The sequence below is a fragment of the Chlorocebus sabaeus genome, chromosome X, assembly GCF_047675955.1.
Source record: "Chlorocebus sabaeus isolate Y175 chromosome X, mChlSab1.0.hap1, whole genome shotgun sequence".
Lineage (NCBI taxonomy): Eukaryota > Metazoa > Chordata > Mammalia > Primates > Cercopithecidae > Chlorocebus > Chlorocebus sabaeus.
In genome coordinates this window covers 1,321,918-1,345,165 of record NC_132933.1, presented here as the reverse complement: position 1 = coordinate 1,345,165, position 23,248 = coordinate 1,321,918, and the positions used below count along the sequence as shown (strand labels likewise).

Below are 23,248 nucleotides of genomic sequence, written 5' to 3'. Positions count from 1 at the left end.
TGAGAAACAGACATTCATTCAACAAACACTTATTCTTTTATATTATTTATTTATTTATTGAGAGATGGGGTCTGGCTCTGTCGCCCAGGCTGTAGTACAGTGGTACGACCATAGCTCACTGCAGCCTCCACCTCCTGGGCTCAAATGATCCTCCTGCCTCAGTCTCCTCAGTAGCTGGGACCACAGGCGCATGCCACCATGCCCGGCTAACTTAAAACAATTTTTTTTTGGTAGAGATGGGGTCTCACTCTGTTGTGCAGGCTGCTCTCGAACTCATGGCCTCAAACAATCCTTCTGCCTCAGCCTCCCAAAGTGCTGGGATTACAACCATCAGCCACCTTCAGGCCAGCCAACAAACATTTATTGACACTCCTAATCTGTGCCAGCCGTGGTTTGAGAGGCCCCATTAACACACTGTGCCTGCCGTCATGGAGCTCATAGGCTGTTGCAGTAGACAGAGAAGTAAACAAAGAATTACAGGGCTCAGAGATAAATCACCCAATCGACTGGGGATGCCAGAGAGGCAGCAGATCCGAGGTGGGTTGGGCCCCTTCCGCTCTAGTGTCCTGGGCTCTAGCGTCCTGTGCTCTAGCGTCCTGGGCTCTAGCATCCTGGGCTCTAGCGTCCTGGGCTCTAGCGTCCTGCTCACAGTCGGCTGCTGGAACCCTGGGAGTTTGGAGGTGGTAGTCAGGGAAGGACAAAGTGGCTGACGCACAAAGCCAGGAGTGTCCACACCCTACGGCAATTCCCTACAGCCCGGTGACTGTGTCTAAACCTACTTAGTACCTCGAGCTCAGCCCCCTGCCCCCGCCCCAGAAAAGTCTTGAAACCATAGAACAGCGCTGACAGAAAGACTGTCTTTAGCATCTGGGAAAAACAACTTCGTGTTTAGAATTTGCTCATCTGGGTTCATTTTGATAATAATTCAGCAGGTGAACTGATGTGGCATCCCATAAGCAGTTCTTCATTTTCAGTGAACAGAGAGCAGAATTCGAAAAGCTGGTGGAGTGAAACCCAGGGCTAAGCCTGGAAAAGAGGGTTGGAGGGCTGCGAGAGCTGGCTGCACTCCCATTCCTGGAAAGGGCTTCAGGGCTTCTCATGACTTGGAGAATTGCTGGAAAAACAAAACAAAACAAAACCTAAACCCTGTAACCCAGTTCTACAAGGCAGCCTGTAGGATTAACCGATTGCAGAAAAACCACACCTTAAGCTCTGAGTTTGTTATCTTGGGCTTCGGGGACCTGGCGGAACTGCAAATCTTCTTTTTTGGACTGTTTCTAATCATGCATCTTGTCACCCTGGCGGGGCACACAACTATTGTGCTCCTCACCCTCATTGACTCCTGCCTGCAGACCCCCATGTATTTCTTCCTCCGAAACCTGTCCACCGTTGAGATTTGCTGTACATTGGTTATTGTCCCCAACATGCTGGCCAATTTCCTGTCCAGGAACCAGTGGATGCCCTTTCTGGGCTGTGCCCTGCAAATGCACTTCTTCGTTGCCCTGGGCGGGGCAGAGTGCTTCTTCCTGGCCGTGATGGCCTACGACCGCTTTGTGGCCATCTGCAAGCCCCTTCACTACACACTCCTCATCACCAGGACCCTCTGCCTGCAGATGCTGGCTCTGGCGTGCATTGGCAGCTTTGCGCTCTCCCTCACATTGACCACGCTGATATTCCTCCTGCCCTTTTGTCAGTCCCACGAGATCAATCATTTCTTCTGTGACATCCCCGCCGTGCTCTTCCTGGCCTGCTCGGACACTCGAGCCAATGAGATTGCTGTCTTCCTCGTCTGCACGCTCATCCTCTTGATCCCCTTCCTGCTGATCCTGCTCTCCTACGGATTCATTATCGCGGCCGTCCTCAGAATCCGCTCGGCCGCGGGCAGGAGCAAGGCCTTCTCCACCTGCGCTGGGCACCTGTTGGTCTCGCTTCCTCACTATGGCTGTGCAGTCTTCATCTACATTCGCCCCAAGTCCTGCTACGCCCCCGACCAGGACAAAATTGTGTCCTTAATCTACACCAATGTCACCCCCATGCTCTACCCTATGATCTACAGTCTGAGGAACAAGGAAGTCAAGGGTGCCCTTGGGAGACTTCTGCACAGTCACAGTCCATGAAGCAGCAGCCCCATGCGAGTTGAAGGGGAAGGCAGAGCCCTCTGAGAACGGCCTGGCTCCCTTGCCAGAACCCAGCCGTCTCCCGATGCACCTGGCGGCCCCACCCCTCCCTTTGAGGGCTTCTCCGTGGTTCTGAGTGCACCTGGGACTCACTGCCCCCTTTGCTGTGGCCAGACAGACGGAAGGGATGCAAAGGTTTGCTGAGACGCAGCAGGTCTGGGGTGGACAGTTCCATCCAGCACCCACAGCAATGGCAGAGACGTGGACACTGACAGGCAGAAGGGCCTCAGATGGCCCAAATGAAACATTAAGCCAGCTGCTTCTGTGACCAAACAACCAGCAGGGCTAGAAACACAAGGAGTTCCCAGATCCAAACTAGGGAAGGCTTGGATGGAAAGGCAGAACCAGCCTGGAAACAGAATCCCTGCGTCACCAGAAAACGACATCATGATCACTTGAGACACGAGAGTGTAATCCGAGGCAGCAGCTCCAAGGGCGTGTCAGGCTCGGCCCCACTTCTGCTCCCAGTGCAGCTGACCCCTCCTCATCCTACCAATGTCGGTGAAAGGGCCACTTGTTCCCAGAAGCCCCATGGGTGGTCTGTCTCCCCGGCTGAGCTGGAGACTCCTCGAAGGGGAGAACCAGTTTCGAGGTCTCTGCCACCCCAGCCCCTGGCACATAATAGATGCGCCATAAGCGGTAATGGAACTGAACGGTGAGCCCCCCAAGTTTTGGCACAGGAATGGCTTCAGATCCCAGTTGCTAATGAAACAGAAAGTTTTCATATCCTGCCGGGCTGAGGCCTCTGTGACTCGGGGACAAAGGTCAGGTGTAATGATCTCAAGAATGTGTTTGCTGGCCCCACTCTCACTCCACAGGCTGGCCAAGTGGTAGGATCTCTGAGTTTCCCTCGACCATAACACTTAGCAGGGAAGACACACTTCTTTGTTTCTTTTAGAGGCAGGATCTCACTCTGTAGCCCAGGCTGGGGGGCAGTGATGTGATCACAGCTCACTGCAGCCTCAACCTCCCAGGCTCAAATGATCCTACCACCTCAGCCTCCAGAGCAGCTGGTACTACAGGTGTGTGCAACTGCTCCTGGATAATATTAATATTAATCTGTTGTGGTTTTTTTTGTTTTGAGGAGACGGGGGGAATCTCACTATGTTGCCCAGGCTTGTGTCCAACTCCTGGACTCAAGTGATCCTCCCACTTTGACCTCCCAAAGTGCTGGGATGACAGGCGTGAGCCACCACACCCGGCCAGGAAATATTTCTTGAAAGAAAGAATGAGAGAGTACCTCCTGTCTCCCCGGTACAGGGTTTGGCACTGGGGATACAGAAAAGCTCCAGACAAGCTTCCTGCCTTTATGGAGCTCACAAAGTAGGCTGGGCTATAAGGCACTAAGACAAATCACTGTCATACAATGGGTACTCGCCATTCCTGCACAGGAAAGGGTCACTCACCCCTACCACCAAACCTAGGAACGGCCACATGCTGCTCAAAGGGTCAACGCAGCTGCCTTTCACTGTCCTCAAGTGATGGCGGGTGGGCGCTCAGAGAAGACCAAAGGCTCAAGGCCAGGTGACTAGGCCAGCCGGGGCTTCCCAACAGACCCCCATCCTGAGTCCCACACAAGAGCCCGCAATGACCCCCACAGGGTGAAACAAGCCGCTCTCACCAGCCCTGGTAGGTATGGCTGGGCCCTCCCCCTGGTCCACATGAGGCCAGCCTACACCATCCCCACTTAGACCACCCCACTCAGGCCAAATTCCTGGGAAAGGGGCTGGAAATCTGTGTAGAGCGGGGGAGATTGTTCTCATCATATAGGTGAGAGATGATGCCGACCTGGCCTGGGGAGGGTGGAGACGACACATTGAAGGAAACTGATTAGATGGAAGGTGAGATGACAGAGTGCGGGGCCATGGAAACACGTGTCGCCAAGACAGAGAACGAAGCAGAGGGAAGCCATTCCGGGAGTCGGGGGACAGGCAGTGAGGTCGGCTGGGGGCAGGTTGGGTTGGAAGTACCTACAGGCCATCCAAGCTCACATGACTGTACTGGTTTGAAACTCCGGAATTCAAGCAAAGAGACCCCTGCTTAACTTTAATTCGATGGCCCTCTCTGAATATAGACATCCTGGCCCTGTCACCTCTGAAGCTTCGCCATTCCAGATGATGCCAAATGTGATTTCAAATACATTTCATCCATTCCGAGCAAGTCTTCTCTGATTCGGAAACACAAAGGCTGTCACTGCCAGCGTGTGTGTGGACCAGGACCAGCCCTCTGGAGAGGAGGGGCTCTTACGGGCCTTGGTACATTTTGTGTTTAAGCACACATGTGTTCTTCATGAGTGCCCCCAAGGTGTGGAAGAAAAAAAAAAAATCTCATTGTGTGGTAGTGACAAAATGCTGATGAAGCAAACTATCAACAGCCCTCTGGAGGAATAACTTTCAAGGTAGGATGAACTGCGTGTATGGAATTTGGAAACAATGGTTTTTTGGAAGTGGCTGAAAGCCACAGAGACAACCGGGAGAGCCGGGCGACATCGGCCCCATGGTGTCTAGCGTGGGCCCCAAGGCTTGGTGACTTCAGGGACTTCATCACGGCACCGTCCGCCTCATTGCGTCAAGCAAAGGTGCCAATTAGAACAAGTTTCGGAGGAAAAATACGGCCTCCAGTGAATTGAACAGGCTAATTTAAACTTTGGCAAACTGGCTCACTCCGGAGCTCATTAGAAATTTTCCTCAACAGCAAGTAATGAATAACTTTCTTAATCACTTTCTGCTTATAAATGTAATACATGTTCACTGTAAAAGAAGAGGAAATGTGGGCAAGTTTGGAAGAGAAAATAAAAAACCAACCATTATCTCGCCGCCAAGGATAACGACAATGAAAATGTGGTGTATTTCTGGATAAATGAGCTGATTCTTGTCTAGTGCCTACGACAGTGGTTTGGGACGTGGTAACCACCCAACAAATGTTACTGGTTATCATTATTCTCATTGCTAGTAGGCTTAGAACAGTCTTTTCCGACGCTATCCCTCCCCCAGCCCCCCACCCCCGACAGACCCCGGTGTGTGATGTTCCCCTCCCTGTGTCCGTGTGTTTTCATTGTTCAACTCCCACTTATGAGTGAGAACACGCAGTGTTTGGTTTTCTGTTCCTGTGTTAGTTTGCCGAGAATGATGGTTTCCAGCTTCATCCACGTCTCTGCAAACGACACGAACTCATTCTTTTTCATGGCTGCATATATTCCATGGTGTATATGTGCCGCATTTTTAAAATCCGGTCTAACATTGATGGGCATTTGAGTTGGTTCCAAGTCTTTGCTATTGTGAACAGTACTGCAATAAACATACGTGTGCATGTGTTTTTATAGTAGAGTGATTCATAATCCTTTGGGTATATACCCAGTAATGAAATTGCTGGGTCAACGAGTTGATGGGTGCAGCAAACCAGCATGGCACACGTATACCTACGTAACAAACCTGCACATTGCGCACATGTACCCCAGAGCTTAAAGTATAATAATGGAAAAATGAAAGAAAGAAGAAAGAAAGAAAGAAAGAGAGAGAGAGAGAGAGAGAGAGAGAGAGAGAGAGAGAGAGAAAGGAAGGAAGGAAGGAAGGAAGGAAGGAAGGAAGGAAGGAAGGAAGGAAGGAAGGAAGGAAGAGAAAGGAAGGAAGAAAGTCTTTTCCATTCCAACAATCAAATAAAGTTCATCTAAATTTTTTCCCAATGTTTTCACTTTTATTGTTCCTATATTAGGTCAATACATTCTAAACTCTTCAGATACTATAGCAATATTTCTCTATATAGCATTCCCCCTCCCCTGTGCTTCTACTGAGATACGTATCGGCAGCCTGAGAAGTCGGTGTTCCTTTGTCCACACCCATCGCTGTGCATCCGTTTCATTTCATTCGCTCCACAGTCAGCTACACCTCAGAGTTGTCCTTCAAAGGGTGAGAAACTAAGACATTTATCCAGTGACTCTTGGCCGCATCGGTGGGGGGCTGTGTCCAAGGGTACAAATTCCCCCGAGCTTCTAGGCCCACCCTGTGCAGGGCACAGGAAAAAAAAGGAGATGTGTCGGGAGCTGCAGGAGGGTCGCTGGCACAGGGCACAGAGGTGCCCATCCCAGCAGCTGAGAGTCAGAAGGCACGTGCAGGGGGCCCAGAGGCTCAGCAGGATCTGAAATGTGAGAAGATGTCTACAAACACAGAGGTGCAGGAGGAGGCCGGAGATGACAGTCACTGGAGGGGCTCTGAGATGTGCACAGAAAACAGGACAGAGCTTGGTAGCAGCACTCATTTGTCGCCCTGGCACACACAGCCTGTGTTTTCTCCTTGACGGCCCCATCTCAGTAGGACCCAATAATGCCAATGCCTGGAGATCCCCCTGGACAATGGTCTTTGTCCTCCACATCTGGTCCTCCCCTACACCTGGGGCTTGGACCTGCTAAGGAGCTCTTTCCAGCTTTCTAGACACCTGTGGAATCCCTTCACCCATCCTTCCCCGCCAGTGTGGCTGCTCTCCAGCCCACTCTCATCCTGCTCTCCCGCCAAGTGCCTCGGCTCCAGGGGGACGAGGCTTTCCCTGGGCTGCTGCCTTCCCTGCTCCCTTCCCAGTCCCCAGAAGGGTGCCGGCTGCAGAGGCCTCCAGAGCAGAGCCTTGCTCACCGCATCAGCTCCAGCTGGAGGAGGTTCCCCCTACCTCCTGTACCCCAACCCCTTCTTAAAGCAGCAGAGGCGGAAGCCGGAGCCTGCTTTGGAAAATGGCATGCTTTTATTGCTGTGTCTGCATTGACTTTTTAGCGCTCTAAGAGTGTCCCCGCAGTCCTGCCGCCCTCTGCCAGCCCCAGCCCTCCAGCCTCTGTTCCCGTGTCGGGGAAGCCTTTCTCAGGGTCACTCAGCTGTCTCAGGACTGGATGTGGCACAGACATACGTAGGTAAAAGCTGCTACACGGAAGACTGGAGGTGCAGGAAGTGCATTCGCTTTAAGCCTAGAGGTGGGAGCCGTGTCCGGGGTCCTTTCCTGGGGGTGTGCCTGTTACCAAAATACCAAGGGTTTGGTCTAGGTCCTGCTGCTGGCGGCACAGAAAGCCAAAGACAGACGAAGACAATTACCAGGGAAGACAGCTTTAATTGGGTGCTGCAGCCGGGGGATGGGAGTTAAGTCTCAAATCCATCTCCCTGACTAAAACTAAGGGTTTATATAGCAGGGAAGAAATGCACCAATGTGTAGGAAAACAGGAACTCGGGAGGGCCCAGAAAGCAATCCTGATGAATGAGGGGGTCCAGCATCTCATTGCCTGGATGTGGTGATCTGGTGAGTTTCGGTTCTTTGATACTTTGAGAGGCCCCAAGGTCATTTCCTGAGGAAGGAATTCAGATAAAACAACTGTAAGGTTCAAGCTTGAAGACCAGAAGGGTCAGTTTCTATGTTTATCAAAAAGAACAGCCTACGGGACGATTGGATCGGTTTCATGCCCAGCCCAGGGTGCAGGATGTGGGAAGCCTGAGTTGGCCTGGTGAGCAGCCCAGACACCCGGGATGGAGGAGTGCAGCCTCTCCTCCCACAGACTTGTGAACAGGGTGTGGAGACAGACACCCAGCTCCTAGGACCATGCCACCCCCACCCCTGCCTACCTCTCGCAGCACCTTTCCTGTGGATCTGACGCCCTTCCAGACACAGAAGTAGGCCAGCACCCGGCAGGCCAGCAGACCACAGGGCCACCTCCCAGCTGAGGGCCCTCCGCACCTCCGACGCTGCCAGGGGAGCAAGGGAAGGAGGGAGAGAGGGAGATCCCATGAGGTCTGTGCTGGGAGACAAGGGAACTATGGGGTCCCCCCAAGGAGTCCTGGCTCCCTTCCCTCCCCCAGCTCTGGTCCCGCTGGTGCCTCCCATCCACATGGGCTGGACCTGGGGCCACCGGAGCCCCTGGGTTTTTGGGGGCCCGACCTGGGGCCAGGGAGCCCCTGGGTGACGGGAGGCCACCCCCGAACCACCCGACCTGCAGCTCCAGCTCCCCCACCAGGCTGGGCGACCAGGACAGGGACCGAAGCTGCTGAACCCAGTTAGAGGCCTGGCCCCGGGGTCTGTCCTGGGCACTCCCCCAAGGACAGGCAGGGCAGGCAGAGTCTGGGACGATGGCCGCACAGCCCTGGCCCCATGTTCCCAGACCTGCCTTGCTCCTCGGTGTGAGGGAGACCAAGGGGACGGGACAGGCTGGGCCCCGCCGTGCCTGACTCCCTGCAGGGCTCCCGGGACAAGGGCCCGGCGGACAGCCGGCTGCTCAGGGGTGAGGGGTCCAGGCTGGCATCGTGGCCACCTTCCGGCCCGGGCTCTCTTGGGGCGGGGCGGGCGGGGAGAACCAGTCACGTGCTCCAGGGCTCGCCCAGGGTCTCTCAGGGCCGGAAGTAGGACCCCTGTGCGCAGGCGCCCTGAGGATCCCGGGCTGCCAGTCGCACGCACGCCAGGGGGCGGAACTTCCTGCAGCCTCACTGCCTCCGCGTCCTCGTGGGCCCCGACTTTGTCTCTGAGCGCGCCACAGAGGCCCAGGAGCCATGCAGGCCGCAGGCCAGGGCACAGGGGGTGCGGCGGGCGATGCTGATGGCCCAGGAGGCCCTGGCGTTCCTGGTGGCCCAGGGGGCGATGCTGGCGGCCCAGGAGAGGCGGGTGCTGCGGGCGACGGAGGTCCCCAGGGTGCAGGGGCAGCAAGGGCCTCGGGGCCGGGAGGAGGCGCCCCACGGGTGCCGCGTGGCAGTGCTGCTTCTGCACAGGATGGAAGCTGCCAGTGCGGGGCCAGGGGGGCGGAAAGACGCCTGGTTCAGTTGTATCCTGTTGGGGGCAACAGGGTCAAGAGGTGGGGGGCAGGGCCAGGAGGTGGGGGAGGGCAGGGCCAGGTGCAGGAGGTAGGGTTTGGGAGATGGGGGTAAGGGGCCGGGTGGGGGGGGAGTGGGGGCTGGGAGTTGGAGGTGGGGAGGTGTGGCTCGGAGGAAGGGAGCAGGTAGGGGATGGGAGGTGGAGCGTGTGCACGGTGGGTGCTGGGCGATGGGGTGACGGGCAAAGCGCCAGGAGGTAGGGGATCTTGGGTATGAGAAAGGATCAGGAGTTGGGGGGAAGCGTGCAAGGTGGGAGCCGGTGGCTGGGGTGTGGGCTGGATGGGGCTGGGGGGGTTCAAGTGATGGGGGGACGGCTGATGCGGCAGGGGTCATGGTGGGGAGGGCCTTGGAAGGGCACACAGGAGTCAGCTTGGGGTACAACAGAGGAAAGTGGGGAATCAAGACAGCTGGGTGGGGTTGCTTCAGGACCTGGGCCAGTGCGTGGGAAGACAGCCTGTGGGGATGAGATGGGCACCGGCCAAGTCCTAGGCATAGTCCAAGCTCCTTAACGGGGTCCCCACCGGGAACATCACGATGCCTTTCTCATCGCCCATGGAAGCGGAGCTGGTCCGCAGGGTCCTGTCCCCGGATGCCACACCGCTCCCCCGACCAGGGGCGGTTCTGAAGGACTTCACCGTGTCCGGCAACCTACTGTTTATGTCGGTTCGGGACCAGGACAGGGAAGGGACTGGGCGGACGATGGTGGTGGGTTGGGGGCTGGGATCCGCCTCCCCGGAGGGGTAGAAAGCTAGAGACCTGGGAACACCCAAGCACAGGGTCTCAGAACAGAGACCTGGTACACCAGGTCCGCCGCCACCCGAGGGAGCCCGGGGAGATGGGTGCAGAGGTGTCGCCTTTAACCTGATGTTCTTCGCCCCTCACATTTAGCCGACTGACTGCTGCAGACCACCGCCAACTCCAGCTCTCCATCAGCTCCTGTCTCCTGCAGCTTTCCCTGTTGATGTGGATCGTGCAGTGCTTTCTGCCTGTGTTTTTGGCTCTGCTTCACTCAGGACAGAGGCGCTAAGCCCAGCCTGGTGACCCTTCCTAGGTCGTGCCTCCTCCCCTAGGGGATGGTCCTTGCACGAGTGGCCACTTCATTGTGGGGGCCTGATTGTTTGTCGCTGGAGGAGGCCGGCTTACATGTTTGTTTCCGTAGGAAATAAAAGTGAGCTAGGATTCCGTGTCTGAGTCTCTTTTCGGCGAGCGATGCCCTTTCCTTCGGACTTGCGTGCCCTTGTCCTCGGGTTGCAGGGGAGGCTCTGGGATTCAGAGATTGAAGTAGCACAAGGTAATGGAAGACAATTTGGGAAATGGGGGAAAATGAAAAGCCACTGGGTCCCGCCATTCAGCTTTAACTACTGTGGACATTTTAGAATACTTTCCTCAATATGCTTGCATTTATATGTTAAATGTATGACAGCAGCATATATGATGTTTTTCCAGCTCAGCATTAAATTTGTTCCCAAATTGTCTTCATTGAGCATATATGAGCTTTTGTGCTTTCTAAAAATGCTTCAAAAACATGTGCTTGAACAGATGCATAAAACCAGCATTATCATTTCACCATTAAACATGTGATATGGGCCGGGCATGGTGGCGCGCACCTGTATTCCCAGCGTTCGGGGAGGCTCAGGTGGGAGGATGGCTTGAGACCTGCAATTGGAGGCCACTCTGGGCAATGTAGCGAGATTCTGTCTCTATGAGAATCATTTAAAAATTAGGGGTGGAGGGCGTGGTGGCAGGCACCTGTAGTCCCAGTAACTCAGGAGGCTGACGTGGGAGGGTGGCTTGAGTCCAGGATCTCGGGGCTGCAGTGAGCTATGAATGCACCCCTGAGCTCCAGCCTTGGCGACAGAGCGAGACCCTGTCTCTAAAATAATAATAATAGTAATAATGTGAACAACGTAAAATGTTTGTAAACACGGAATGTTAACAAAACGCAGATTCTCTTACCGCTTGCAGAGTCCAATGAACAAGAGCGATGTCTGCTATTAAGAAACGGACTTTCTGCCATGCTTGGTTTAGGGGAAGACGTACAGGCTCCTGCCTTTAAGGGCACTGCTTCCCTCTGGGGGCAGAAAGCAGGGCCTTTTAATGGGGGACTTGGCATGAATGGCACACAGGAGAGGAAGCAGGCAGCTGCGGGGTCTCTGTGACTTGCTGAGTTGCCTTGTCTACCGGGTGGTCACGCTGGCACCATCTTGGGCAGAGCTAGTTTGGAAAGTGGCTGTTGTTTGTCAAAGCAAAAGAGACATATTCTTGAGCTGTCTTCTGGGATGCTCTTAAGTTGCTTGGAAACAAGATCCCTTTGAGTCTTGCTTTCAGGATTTATTCAGTGGGACCAGAGCATATTTTAATGTAAGATTAAAGTATTAGTTGACAATCTCCAGTGCTTGGCAAGGCTGTAGTTGGAAACAAGGACTCATACGCTGTCAGTAGCAGTGGTAGTAGCATCTATTTGGACATTTATTTGGCATTTTCTATTAAGGGGAAAATGTGCATACCCTTTCACCCACCTTGAGGAATCCATCTGAGAAACTCCTGGATAGGCAAGTGAGGTCGAATCCACCAGCATCTTAATGACACCATCACATAAATAGTTTTTAGAATGTAAATGTTCATCAGCTGCAGAAAAATTAAATAAATCACTGCACAACTGCCCCAGGGGAAAAGTGTGAGGAAGCTAGAGAGAGAGCATGGTAGATAGTCGGGTACTAGCATAGAAAGAGGTTAAAACAAGTCACCAGATCTCTGCATATAGGCTATGGCACACTCTTGTTTTGGCAGTGTGCTCCCGCCATGTGAGCGTGTAGGGATGTGCACAGTAACTCCCTGGACAGCCACCTCCACGCTCAAGAGTGCTCATCGCTGGACAATAGCGTTAGGGAAAGAAAACCTTCACCTTTTAAACCTCAGACTTCCATGCTGAAATATTTTCATCAAGCATGTATTACTTTGGAAATACACGTCTTTACTTTGTAAAAGAAGAGTCTGCTCGAATAAGAAACCATCTCTCCTAGTCCTGTTCTTTCAAAACATTGGAAGTGGATTTTGAGTGTGTTGAAATGTCTGTGCCACAGCAGAGGGCATCTGTTGGTTTTGTCAGCCAACCTCTGTTCCCCTGTACCAGTGTCCATATTTCCCCTAGAACCACTCCCTCCCTTTCCCTTCAGCAGTTTTGATTCTGCTGGAGTTGACTTCACCCCAGATTCCAGGTGGAATGGCTCATCCTTCCTCTCTCACCACGCGATGCCAGCTTTCCGCCACCTCCCGCCAGGAGTAGATGCGGTCTGAGGCCCTCACCAGAAGCAGATGCTGGCACCACCCGTCTTATAGCTGCAGAACTATGAGCCAAATAAAACTCTTTATGAATTTCTCAGCATCAGGTACCCCTCTATAGCAACACAAATAGACTAAGACAGGGATTGAGTCCTTGCGGATAAGCCCTCAAAAGCTGTGATGGTAGAAAAAGCAGTGAAGGAGTCTTCTGTGGATACGAATCCAAATAGGGAGGGGTGAGCCTGCAAGGGAGTCCCAGGAGGAAAGGGAGGAGGAGAACGGGCACAGGGACCAGCTCTTTCCAGATAGGGCTCCCCAACCTGGTCCACAAGTGTGGATTTCATTCACCCAGAGCATGAGTCTTTAGTTTCGTTGTCCCATGACCCCATCCCGCCACCTCTGCTCAAACATGGCCCAGGTGCAGCCGGCCACCCTAATCCCACGGCCGGATGGCTGGAGCTCGTAGCTTTTAAACCCAAGTCAGGTGGCCTCAGTCCTCTGCTCTAAGCTGTCCAGCGGGCTTCCCTCACTCACAGTGAAAGCCAGAGCCCTGACGGCAGCCTGCAGACCCGACATGATCAAGCGTTTCCTCTCTGGCCTTCTCACCTCCCACACTTCCCCTTGCTCACGCTGACGCAGCCACACAGGGCCCCTGGCCCTTTCTGGAACACACCAGGCACACTCCTGCCTCACGGCCTTTGCACTAGCTTTCTCCTGTCGAGAAATCTCTTCTTCCAGCGTTGCACACAATTGTCACCCTCTCAGAGAGGCTTTTCTGGCCAGCCTCTTTAATACCGCATCCGGCCTCCCCCGCCTTCTGCCTGGTCCTGTCTGTCACTCCCTCTCCTTTCAGGGCCCAGGTGTGCGGGAGACATCCTGGCCAGGGTGACCTGCCCCGCAACACCCAGCTCAGGGCTCAGCCCGGGGACCCAGGCTTGAGCCAGCCGCTCCCCAGGACAGGAGGACGGCTCAAGACTGAGAAGCCCCCTCCTCACCCATTCCACCACCCATAGCTTTCACTGGGCACGAGGCTGACGATCTTCCAGCTTCTGTCGCCTTGAGGCATCTCGGTCCAGAACCGTGAGAATCTGGGGGAGAAGGGATCCCCTGGAGCTGGGCTCTGTATGGGGAAGCAGCTCCTCCCGTGCAAAGCCCCCATTTCCCAGCTGGGCTCTTCCCTCCCACACACCTCACCCCTCCGTTCTCCCCCACAGCACCTGTACAAGCCCACCAGCTTCTCCTCAGCCCCAAATGCCCCTCCAACGACAGCACTTTCTCCTCCTCCTCTCCACGGCTAGGGTGCGGCCCTTCCCCACTGTGGTCTGGACTGTGGACTCGCCGTGCCCCACTCTTCTTCCCCATTCCTTCCTGGCCCAATCATCTCAGCTTTTCCTCTTAAGACCCTAGAGAAAAAGAGAAAGCTAGCCCCAGACAAGCAGGAGGAGGACCTAATAAATCACAAAGCAGACATCAGTGAAACAAGTCAAAGGCTAGTAAAAAATGCTCTTGGCAGGGCGTGGTGCCTCACGCCTGTAATCCCAGCACTTTGGGAGGCTGAGGCGGGCGGATCACAAGGTCAGGAGATCGAGACCATCCTGGCTAACACAGTGAAACCCTGTCTCTACTAAAAATACAAAAAAAAAAAAAAAAAAAAAAAAAAACCGCCGGGCGTGGCGGTGGGCGCCTGCAGTCCCAGCTACTCGGGAGACTGAGGCAGGAGAATGGCGTGAACCTGGGAGGCGGAGCTTGCAGTGAGCCAAGATCGCGCCACTGCACTCCAACCTGGGCGACAGAGCGTGACTCTGTCAAAAAAATATAAAAATAAAATAAAAAAAAGGAATGCTATTTAACAACTCTGTGACAATAAATTCAATGACTTCGATGAAATGTATAATTTCATTGAAAGATACATATTACTAAAACTGACCCAAGGGAAAAAAAAGGAGTTTTATATCAACTACCCATATCAGTTCATAATTAAAAACCTTCCCACATAGAAAACTCCAGGCTGGATGCTCTACTGGTTAATGAATCAAACATTTAAGAAAGAAATTCTGGCCCCCTGAGGTGGCTCATACCTGTAATCCCGGCATTTTGGGAGGCCAAGGGTGGGAGAATTGCTTGAACCCAGAAGTTTGAGACCAGCCTGGGCAGCATGGTGATACCTCGTCTCTACTAAAACCAGAAAACATTAGCCAGGCAATGTACGCCGTGCTTGTAGTCCCAGCTGCTCGGGAGGCTGAGGTGGGAAAATCACCTGAGCCTGGGGAGGTGGAGGCTGCAGTGAGCCTTGACTGTGCCACCGTACTCCAGCCTGAGCAACAGAGGAGGTGCTGTCTCAAAAAAAAATTTTTTTTAAATAAGGGGATGAAGATGTCCCTCTTATGGGGCACACCATGTCTCAGGTACTACAGTCAGCCAAAGAACAGATCAAGTGGTCACTCCTTCAGTGAATAACTCACCATTTCTGGCTCCTCACCTCCTTCCAAACAATGCACGTCTGCCGTGAATTTTCATCCGGTTCCCCAGCTGATGCTCTCAGGGTCATCTCGGGAATCACAGGGATCCTTAAATCTCCATCCTGTCTGTGGTTGCCCCATCCCTCCTCGCCCCCGCTCCCAACCCTCCCTATGCCCTTCCTGTTCCTTTGCTTCTCTGGCCTCTTTTTAACTTGAATTATTAGACTTTTTTTCTTTCCCCCCTACAGCATTGTTTGAGTTCCTTATGTATTCTGCTCATTAATCCCTTATCAGATGGGTAGTTTGCAAATATTTTGTCCCATTCTGTGGGTTGTCTCTTCACTTTGTGAATTGTTTCCTTTGCTGTGCAGAAGCTTTTTAGCTTGATGTGATCTCTGGTTAAATAATTTTTGACAAGAGTGCCAATCCTGCAATCTCTTCAACAAACAGCGCGGGAACAAGTGGAATTACTCCTGCAAAAGAATGATGTTGAACCCCCATGTAACACGGTAAGTACAAATTAATGCAAAATCGATCAGCAACCTAAATGTGAGAGCTAAAACCATAAAACTCTTCAAAGAAACCACAGGGTGAATCTACATGACCTTGGATTTGGCAATAGATTCTTAGATATGAAACCAAAAGTACATGCAGCCAGAGAAAAGATAGTTAAACTGGACTTCATCAAAATGAAAAACTTTTGTGCATTAAAGAACATTATCCAGAAAGTTGTTTTAATTTTTTACTTATTTGTATTTATTTAGTTTTTTATTATATTTTATGTTCTAGGGTACATGTGCACAACATGCAGATTTGTTACATATGTATACATGTGCCATGTTGCTGTGCTGCACCCATTAACTGGTCATTTACATTAGGTATATCTCCTAATGCTATCCCTCTCCCCTCCCCACTCCCCATGATAGGCCCCGGTGTGTGATGTTCCCCTTCCTGTGTCCAAGTGTTCTCATTGTTCAGTTCCCACCTATGAGTGAGAACAAGCGGTGTTTGGTTTTCTGTTCTTGCGATAGTTTGCTGAGAATGATGGTTTCCGGCTGCATCCATGCCCCTGCAAAGGACATGAACTCATCCTTTTTTTTTTTTTTTTTTAATTTATTTATTATTATTATACTTTAAGTTGTAGGGTACATGTGCATAACGTGCAGGTTTGTTACATATGTATACTTGTGCCATGTTGGTGTGCTGCACCCATCAACTCGTCATTTACATCAGGTATAACTCCCAATGCAATCCCTCCCCCCTCCCCCCTCCCCATGATAGGCCCCGGTGTGTGATGTTCCCCTTCCCGAGTCCAAGTGATCTCATTGTTCAGTTCCCACCTATGAGTGAGAACATGCAGTGTTTGGTTTTCTGTTCTTGTGATAGTTTGCTAAGAATGATGGTTTCCAGCTGCATCCATGTCCCTACAAAGGACACAAACTCATCCTTTCTTATGGCTGCATAGTATTCCATGGTGTATATGTGCCACATTTTCTTAATCCAATCTGTCACTGATGGATATTTGGGTTGATTCCAAGTCTTTGCTATTGTGAATAGTGCTGCAATAAACATACGTGTGCATGTGTCTTTATAGCAGCATAATTTATAATCCTTTGGGTATATACCCAGTAATGGGATGGCTGGGTCATATGGTACATCTAGTTCTAGGTCCTTGAGGAATCGCCATACTGTTTTCCATAATGGTTGAACTAGTTTACAATCCCACCAACAGTATAAAAGTGTTCCTATTTCTCCACATCCTCACCAGCACCTGCTGTTTCCTGACTGTTTAATGATCGCCATTCTAACTGGTGTGAGATGGTATCTCGTTGTGGTTTTGATTTGCATTTCTCTGATGGCCAGTGATGATGAGCATTTTTTCATGTGTCTGTTGGCTGTATGAATGTCTTCTTTTGAGAAATGTCTGTTCATATCCTTTGCCCACTTTTTGATGGGGTTGTTTGTTTTTTTCTTGTAAATTTGTTTGAGTTCTTTGTAGGTTCTGGATATTAGCCCTTTGTCAGATGAGTAGATTGCAAAAATTTTCTCCCATTCTGTAGGTTGCCTGTTCACTCTGATGGTAGTTTCTTTTGCTGTGCAGAAGCTCTTTAGTTTAATGAGATCCCATTTGTCAATTTTGGCTTTTGCTGCTGTTGCTTTTGGTGTTTTAGACATGAAGTCTTTGCCCATGCCTATGTCCTGAATGGTACTAGAACTCATCCTTTTTTATGGCTGCATAGTATTCCATGGTGTGTATGTGCCACATTTTCTTAATCCAGTCTGTCATTGATGGACATTTGGGTTGGTTCCAAGTCTTTGCTACTGTGAATAGTGCCGCGATAAACATACGTGTGCATGTGTCTTTATAGCAGCATGATTTATAATCCTCTGCGTATATACCCAGTAATGGGATGGCTGGGTCAAATGGTATTTCTAGTTCTAGATCCTTGAGGAATCGCCACACTGTCTTCCACAATGGTTGAGCTAGTTTACTTTAGTTCCTTTAAAATGGAGAGTACTCCTTCAGCGATTAGAAGAGCCAGAAGACGGAAACAAAGAACTTCTGTTATTCATAGGTTACGGTGGCTACACGGAGGTCAATCAACATGTGCAGAGGGTGTGCGTGGACCTGGGGCACTTGCCTTTATTTGGGTCCAGGGAAGTGGTCAGAGCATCACAGTAGGGGGTGAGAAGATTGGAGCATTCGAAGCAAATGCCCAGAAAAAGGGGCCTAACCTAACTACGTGGACCTAACCTAACTTTACATTTGGTCAAGCAGCTGGGTGTGTGTGTGTGTACTGGTGAGACGGCTTTTAGGGGAAGGAAAGTGGAATCTAAAGGCGGCGGTTGGGAACTGGGCTTAGGCTATTAACCAAGGGCATCGTGTGGCATCTGGGGACTCATGTCAAGACGACAAAATGGATGCCGGGGCAGCATGGTAATATTAAGCCTCAACCCAAAAGTGAAAAGACAAGCTGAAGAAAGTGAGAAAATATTTGCCAGTCATATATCTGATAAGGGTTTAGTATCTGTAATACACAACACACTCCTAAAACTCAACTCATAATACACAACAAACTCCTAAAACTCAAGCAAAGCGATAAACAATTGAGTTAAAGAATTGACAAAAGACTTAGACATTTCTCCAAAAAACATAACAGAAATGACCAGTAAGCACATGAAATGATGCTTAACATCCTTAGTCATTAGGGAAATGCAAGTCAAAAGCACAATGAGATACCACTTCACAGTTACTGGGATGGTTACTTAAGAAATAGAAAATAGTAAGAGTTGACGAGGATGGGGAGAAGTTGGAACCCTCATCTATTCCCGATTGGAATGTAGTCGTGCAGGCACTATGGAAAACTGTTTGGCGGCTGCGCAAAAAACACAGGTGCTCAAACAGATACTTGTGTGCCAATGTTTGTTGCATCATTATTGACAATAGCCAAAAGGTGGAAGCCATCCAAGTGTCATCCATGAACGGATGAATGGATAAACAAAATGTGACTGTAGTGAGCTAGGATTTCACCACTGCACTCCAATGTGGGTGACAGAGAGAGACCCTGTCACATACACACACACACACACACACACACACACACACACACACACAGTGATCAGGCTGACACCACCTGAACCTAAATAACATCACAATGAAGACAAACAGAGATGTGGTGCACTTCCTGGTGCAATGTAATGGGAAAGCACAGTCCCACTTGGAGAGCAGTCTTGGCCAAAAAGAAAAATGTTATATGTTTCTCGAGTTCATTATATTTTCCTAGTACAATGTCCAGTTAATCGTTTTTTAAATTTACCGCAATGAATTTATCTTACTGTTTTTAAAATCTCTGCTATACCTATAGCTATATATATTTTTTCCATTTCTAACATTTGTATTATGACTTTTCTTTTTCTTTTTTCTTTTTTCTTTTTTTTTTTTTTTTTTTTTTTGAGGCAGAGTCTCACTCTGTGGCCCGGGCTGGAGCGCAGTGGCGCGATCTTGGCTCACTGCAAGCTCCGCCTCCCAGGTTCATGCCATTCTCCTGCCTCAGCCTCCTGAGTAGCTGGGACTACAGGCACCCACCATCATGCCCCGCTAATTTTTTGTATTTTTAGTAGAGACGGGGTTTCACCGTGTTAGCCAGGATGGTCTCGATCTCCTGACCTCGTGATCCGCCCGCCTTGGCCTCCCAATGTGCTGAGATTACAGGCATGAGCCACCGTGCCTGGCCGCTATTATGACTTGTAACGTTTGTTTTATCCATCAATCAAGAAGGGATATCTTGCACTACTGTCCCTGCCTTTACTCGGCTCTTTTTCTAACGTATAGACTTGTAGGCTTAGGTCATTCTTTTCAGTCATTGTTTGTTTATTCTAAGCCTTCAAAACTTTAAATTTCCCTTCAAGAACCACTCATGGCACATTCAACAAGTCTTCATAATTATTGTTGAAGACACATTTTGATAATTGCATCTTACTGTTCATTCTGCCCAGAAGGAAGTTGCTAAAAGCATAGATCTATTTGAGTCAATGGGAAGTTTATAAGAGTTTGTTCATATGTTGGTGACTTGGAAGTAACAATATTGGAAGATTGACAGCAAGGCATCTTGGAGAAGAGGCATGTGGATGGACTTCCCAGATTGGGCCTAGAATACCAGGAAATGCACATCCCTTGTGTGTGTTCCCGAGGTGCTTTCGGTACTCACGTGGATGTGATGACCTGCTCTGGGGATGTGAGTTAACTTCCTTCCTCAGTTACTCCGATTCTTGCTCAGTGGGCTCATGATAAATGTGGCCATGAGGACAGAAATGGAAGTTACTCACAGGCTCAACAACATGGTCTTCACCAAGTGCCAAATCTCCCAACAGCAGAGCCTCATATATGGGCTCATCCCACAGGGGTCTGTCTTAGCCCATTCAGGCTGCCACAGCACAATACCATAGACTGGGTAGCTTATAAACAACAGAAATTTATTTCTTACCGTTTTGGAGGCTGGAAGGCTCAAGATTAAGGAGTCAGCAGATTTGGTGTTTGGTGTCAGCCCACTTTCTGGTTCATAGATGGTGCCTTCTAACTGTGTTTGCACATGGAACCTCTCAGGGGTCTCTTTTATGAGGACACTAATCCCATTCTTGAGGTCTCTGCCCTCTTGATCTAATCACCATTCAAGGCTCCACTTGGTATGTCTTACTGTATGGACATACCAATTAGTAAACCTATGTCATTTTTAATTTTGTTACCCCAAAATGGTATGAAAAATGACAACTCAATCATTACTTTCAGAAACTACAGTGATGCTAGAGACTATAAGTTTTCTATTTTATCACCAGAGTAATAAACAGAGTTGTGTCATCCCTACATCAGTTGCTTAAAAATTATTCCCTTAGTTAGCCAAATACAGTTTTTATCTGCAACAAGATATTTCTACGACAGCAGAAACATCATTTGCACTGCAATTGTCATTCATCATCTTCCCCATTTATTCCTAGTATTTTTCTGAAACAACATAACGATAACGATGATTCCTATATTCTGCTATATTACAGTAATGATTCTATATAGTGAAGAAAAGCGATCATAAAATTATAAGGTTACCCAGAAAGGTACTCGAAAGTCATTTGCCAGTGAAAATAAGGATGGTATTTTTACACTAGAACAAACAAAAGCGTACATATCTCCTACTTGTCTGACGCTCCAGCCCTTAGCTATGGCAATGAACCATCCCTCTTGGGATTCCTTTTGCTTCCTGAAAAAGTGCCCCAAGTATTTAATCAATGTTTCCTAAGGCCATGATCTTAAAGTTTAAAGTTATGTTAACTGTGCAAAATAAAACTTGAAGCCATTTCATATGTCCAGAAATTGCACATCAGTTCTTATGTAAATTATGGGCACAGTTTGGTTCTATTACAACAGTAAGGCAGTTCCTGAAATTGAAAATAAAAGACAATCGTCAAGCTTCAGAGGCTTGTAGTCTTAGAGAAATTATCAATGAATGATAAGCTTGGAAAGATACATTGTGGTGATTGCATGAAAAGTTATAGTATTCATCAAATCAAGTATACAGACAAGCAGCACATACGAGGCATGATAGTAAACTAACTTCTTAACCTAAGGAGCTGTATTGTGTAAAGATTCTAGAGAAAACAGATTGGATGCATATCTTATTTTGGCTGGTGATTATTCTAATACAATGTAAAGCCAAGCGGCAAATCTTCATAAGGCAATCAATGTCAACAACGAATCTGCCAATACTACTATCATAAAACAACATAATCGCATAAACTTCAGGAAATGAGTAATGACAGCAGGATAGATTCCTTATAAATCATAGTAATTCCACATGAATCACATTTGTTGATATGTCCAAAGCATCCAACATTTCTAACATGTATGTTCATTGCCTATTTGAGAACTGCAGGAAATATTGAATGTCTCGAGACTTTCATGAAAGTTCGAGAAGCAGGTTTCCCACCTCTTCAAAAGCCATTTGGAGCTCTGCTACCATCTTAGAATGGCAAAATCTAGGGATTTTATCTGATTATACATGAAAAAGTAAAATTCCCATGCTAAGTCAAATTAGCAGAACGTTCACCTTTTAAAAACACAAATGCAGAAGTGCCCAATTTGAACTTTCCAAGAAATGGATACTGGTAAGCTACAAAATAAGACAGGGCTATAAAATAATGAAGACAAGGCTGGGCGCAATGGCTCACACCTGTAACCCCAGCACTATGGGAGGCTGAGATGGACGGATCACGAGGTCAGGAGATCAAGACCATCCTGGCCAACATGGAGAAACCCCATCTCTACTAAAAATACAAAAAAAAAAAAAAAAAAATTAGCTGAGTGTGGTGGCACATGCCTGTAATCCCAGCTACTCGGGAGGCTGAGGCAGAAGAATCCCTTGGACCAGGGAGTTGGAGGTTGCAGTGAGCCGAGATCGTGCCACAGCACTCTAGCCTGGTGAGAGAGTGAGTGAGACTCCATCTCAAAAAAAAAAAAAAAAAAAAAAAAAAAGAAGACAAAAAACCATTAGAGTCACTGCAGTGGTTTGCAAAGGAACCACAGGTTCCTCCCATCCCTGGATGTGACTTTGCAAAGTGACTTTGCTGTTTGTTCCTCCCGACGTGAAGTGAAGTCAATTTCTCCATCGCTTAACTATGGGCTCACCCTCCTGACTTGCACTGGCCAAAGGGACACAGCACACTTGCCACAAGCAGAGACTTTGGAAGCATTCTCACCTTGGGCTTCTCCCTCTCTTGCCACCAGGGAGCCTTTGTTCACCATGTGATCTAGCCAAGCTAACCTCCTACGGGATGACAGATGTATGGAGAGAAGAGGCAGCCAGCTCAGTCATCAGAGCTAACCCAGTAGGGTGCACTAAGAAGTTCTAGATCAGCCAGCCCCAGCCAGTTAGCCTATACTAGAAAAGCTGCCCAGCCAATCCCACAACTGAGACCAGTAACAAATGCTGGCTCAAAGCCATTAAGTTTTGGTGTGATTTATTTTGCAGCAAAAACAACTGAGTTCGTCTTCATGTATCTTTATCTAGCTTTCACGCAACTAAGCTCTTTCTCAGAACCATCATGACAATGAAAAGTTTACAAAACCCAACATGATCAGAGCAAAAAATTAAGTTTTATGTGATAACATGATAGTATGCTGTAAAAATTTTAACTTATCAAAATTCATATTTTTATAGACTTTCCCATAGGAACTATGTTACTGTCCACCAGTTTCATGAATTATGGAATAATTTACAGGATTAGATATTTGATAGACTATGTACCCAACTAAACACAATTCCCAATAAAATGTAAGGCACTGGTGTATTTTTTTTTTTTTTTTTTTTTTTTGAGACAGAGTCTCACTCTGTTGCCCAGGCTGGAGTGCACTGGCCAGATCTCAGCTCACTGCAAGCTCCGCCTCCCGGGTTTATGCCATTCTCCTGCCTCAGCCTCCCGAGTAGCTGAGACTACAGGCGCCGCCACCTCGCCCGGCTAGCTTTTTGTATTTTTTAGTAGAGACGGGGTTTCACCATGTTAGCCAGGATGGTCTCGATCTCCTGACTTCGTGATCCGCCCGTCTTGGCCTCCCAAAGTGCTGGGATTACAGGCTTGAGCCACCGTGCCTGGCCGGCACTGGTGAATATTAAAATCACTTTCTCCAAAAGAGCCTTTTCCTGGCTTGCATGACTGTCAGCATCTCGCTGTGATAAATTCTGTTCAATGTGGCCTGGTCAGAGGAATTTTGATTCCACCTTCCTGATGTAGTTTCTGAAAATCAAAAGAGGAAATCAATGTGGCAAAGGTGTAGGAAGGTGAGCAAAGCACTGCTTGAGATGCAACCCGTGCTGTATAGTGGCTGAAAAGCTCCCCAGTTCTCTTCCAGCTGCTTTACCCTTTTTTTTCTCCTTCCTTTATCACACCCCCCCTTGTAAAACCTGGCTCCTATGTGGCAGCCGGCCAGGCTCTAACGTCTTCTCTTTTCTCTTCTGCC

General features: G+C 49.3%; 2 protein-coding genes and 1 long non-coding RNA gene across 3 annotated transcripts; 2 read left to right on the top strand and 1 right to left on the bottom strand.

The window, feature by feature from the left end:
- Positions 1-1,193: 1,193 nt before the first annotated feature.
- Positions 1,194-3,142, top strand: LOC140710716 (olfactory receptor 10Q1-like). The gene has a single exon (XM_073013123.1). It carries the CDS (start codon positions 1,284-1,286, stop codon positions 2,115-2,117), a length of 834 nt encoding a protein of 277 aa, XP_072869224.1. The 5' UTR covers positions 1,194-1,283; the 3' UTR covers positions 2,118-3,142.
- A 5,439-nt stretch (positions 3,143-8,581) lies between these two features.
- Positions 8,582-10,170, top strand: LOC140710715 (cancer/testis antigen 1-like). The gene is made up of 3 exons (XM_073013122.1): positions 8,582-8,957; positions 9,531-9,663; positions 9,893-10,170. Exons 1-3 carry the CDS (start codon positions 8,687-8,689, stop codon positions 10,029-10,031), a joined length of 543 nt encoding a protein of 180 aa, XP_072869223.1. The 5' UTR covers positions 8,582-8,686; the 3' UTR covers positions 10,032-10,170.
- A 6,679-nt stretch (positions 10,171-16,849) lies between these two features.
- Positions 16,850-19,920, bottom strand: LOC140710814 (uncharacterized). Its single transcript, XR_012091880.1, has 2 exons — positions 19,455-19,920; positions 16,850-17,266 (listed from the first exon to the last, which is right to left on the bottom strand). It is a non-coding gene; the product is annotated as an uncharacterized lncRNA (long non-coding RNA).
- Positions 19,921-23,248: the final 3,328 nt, after the last annotated feature.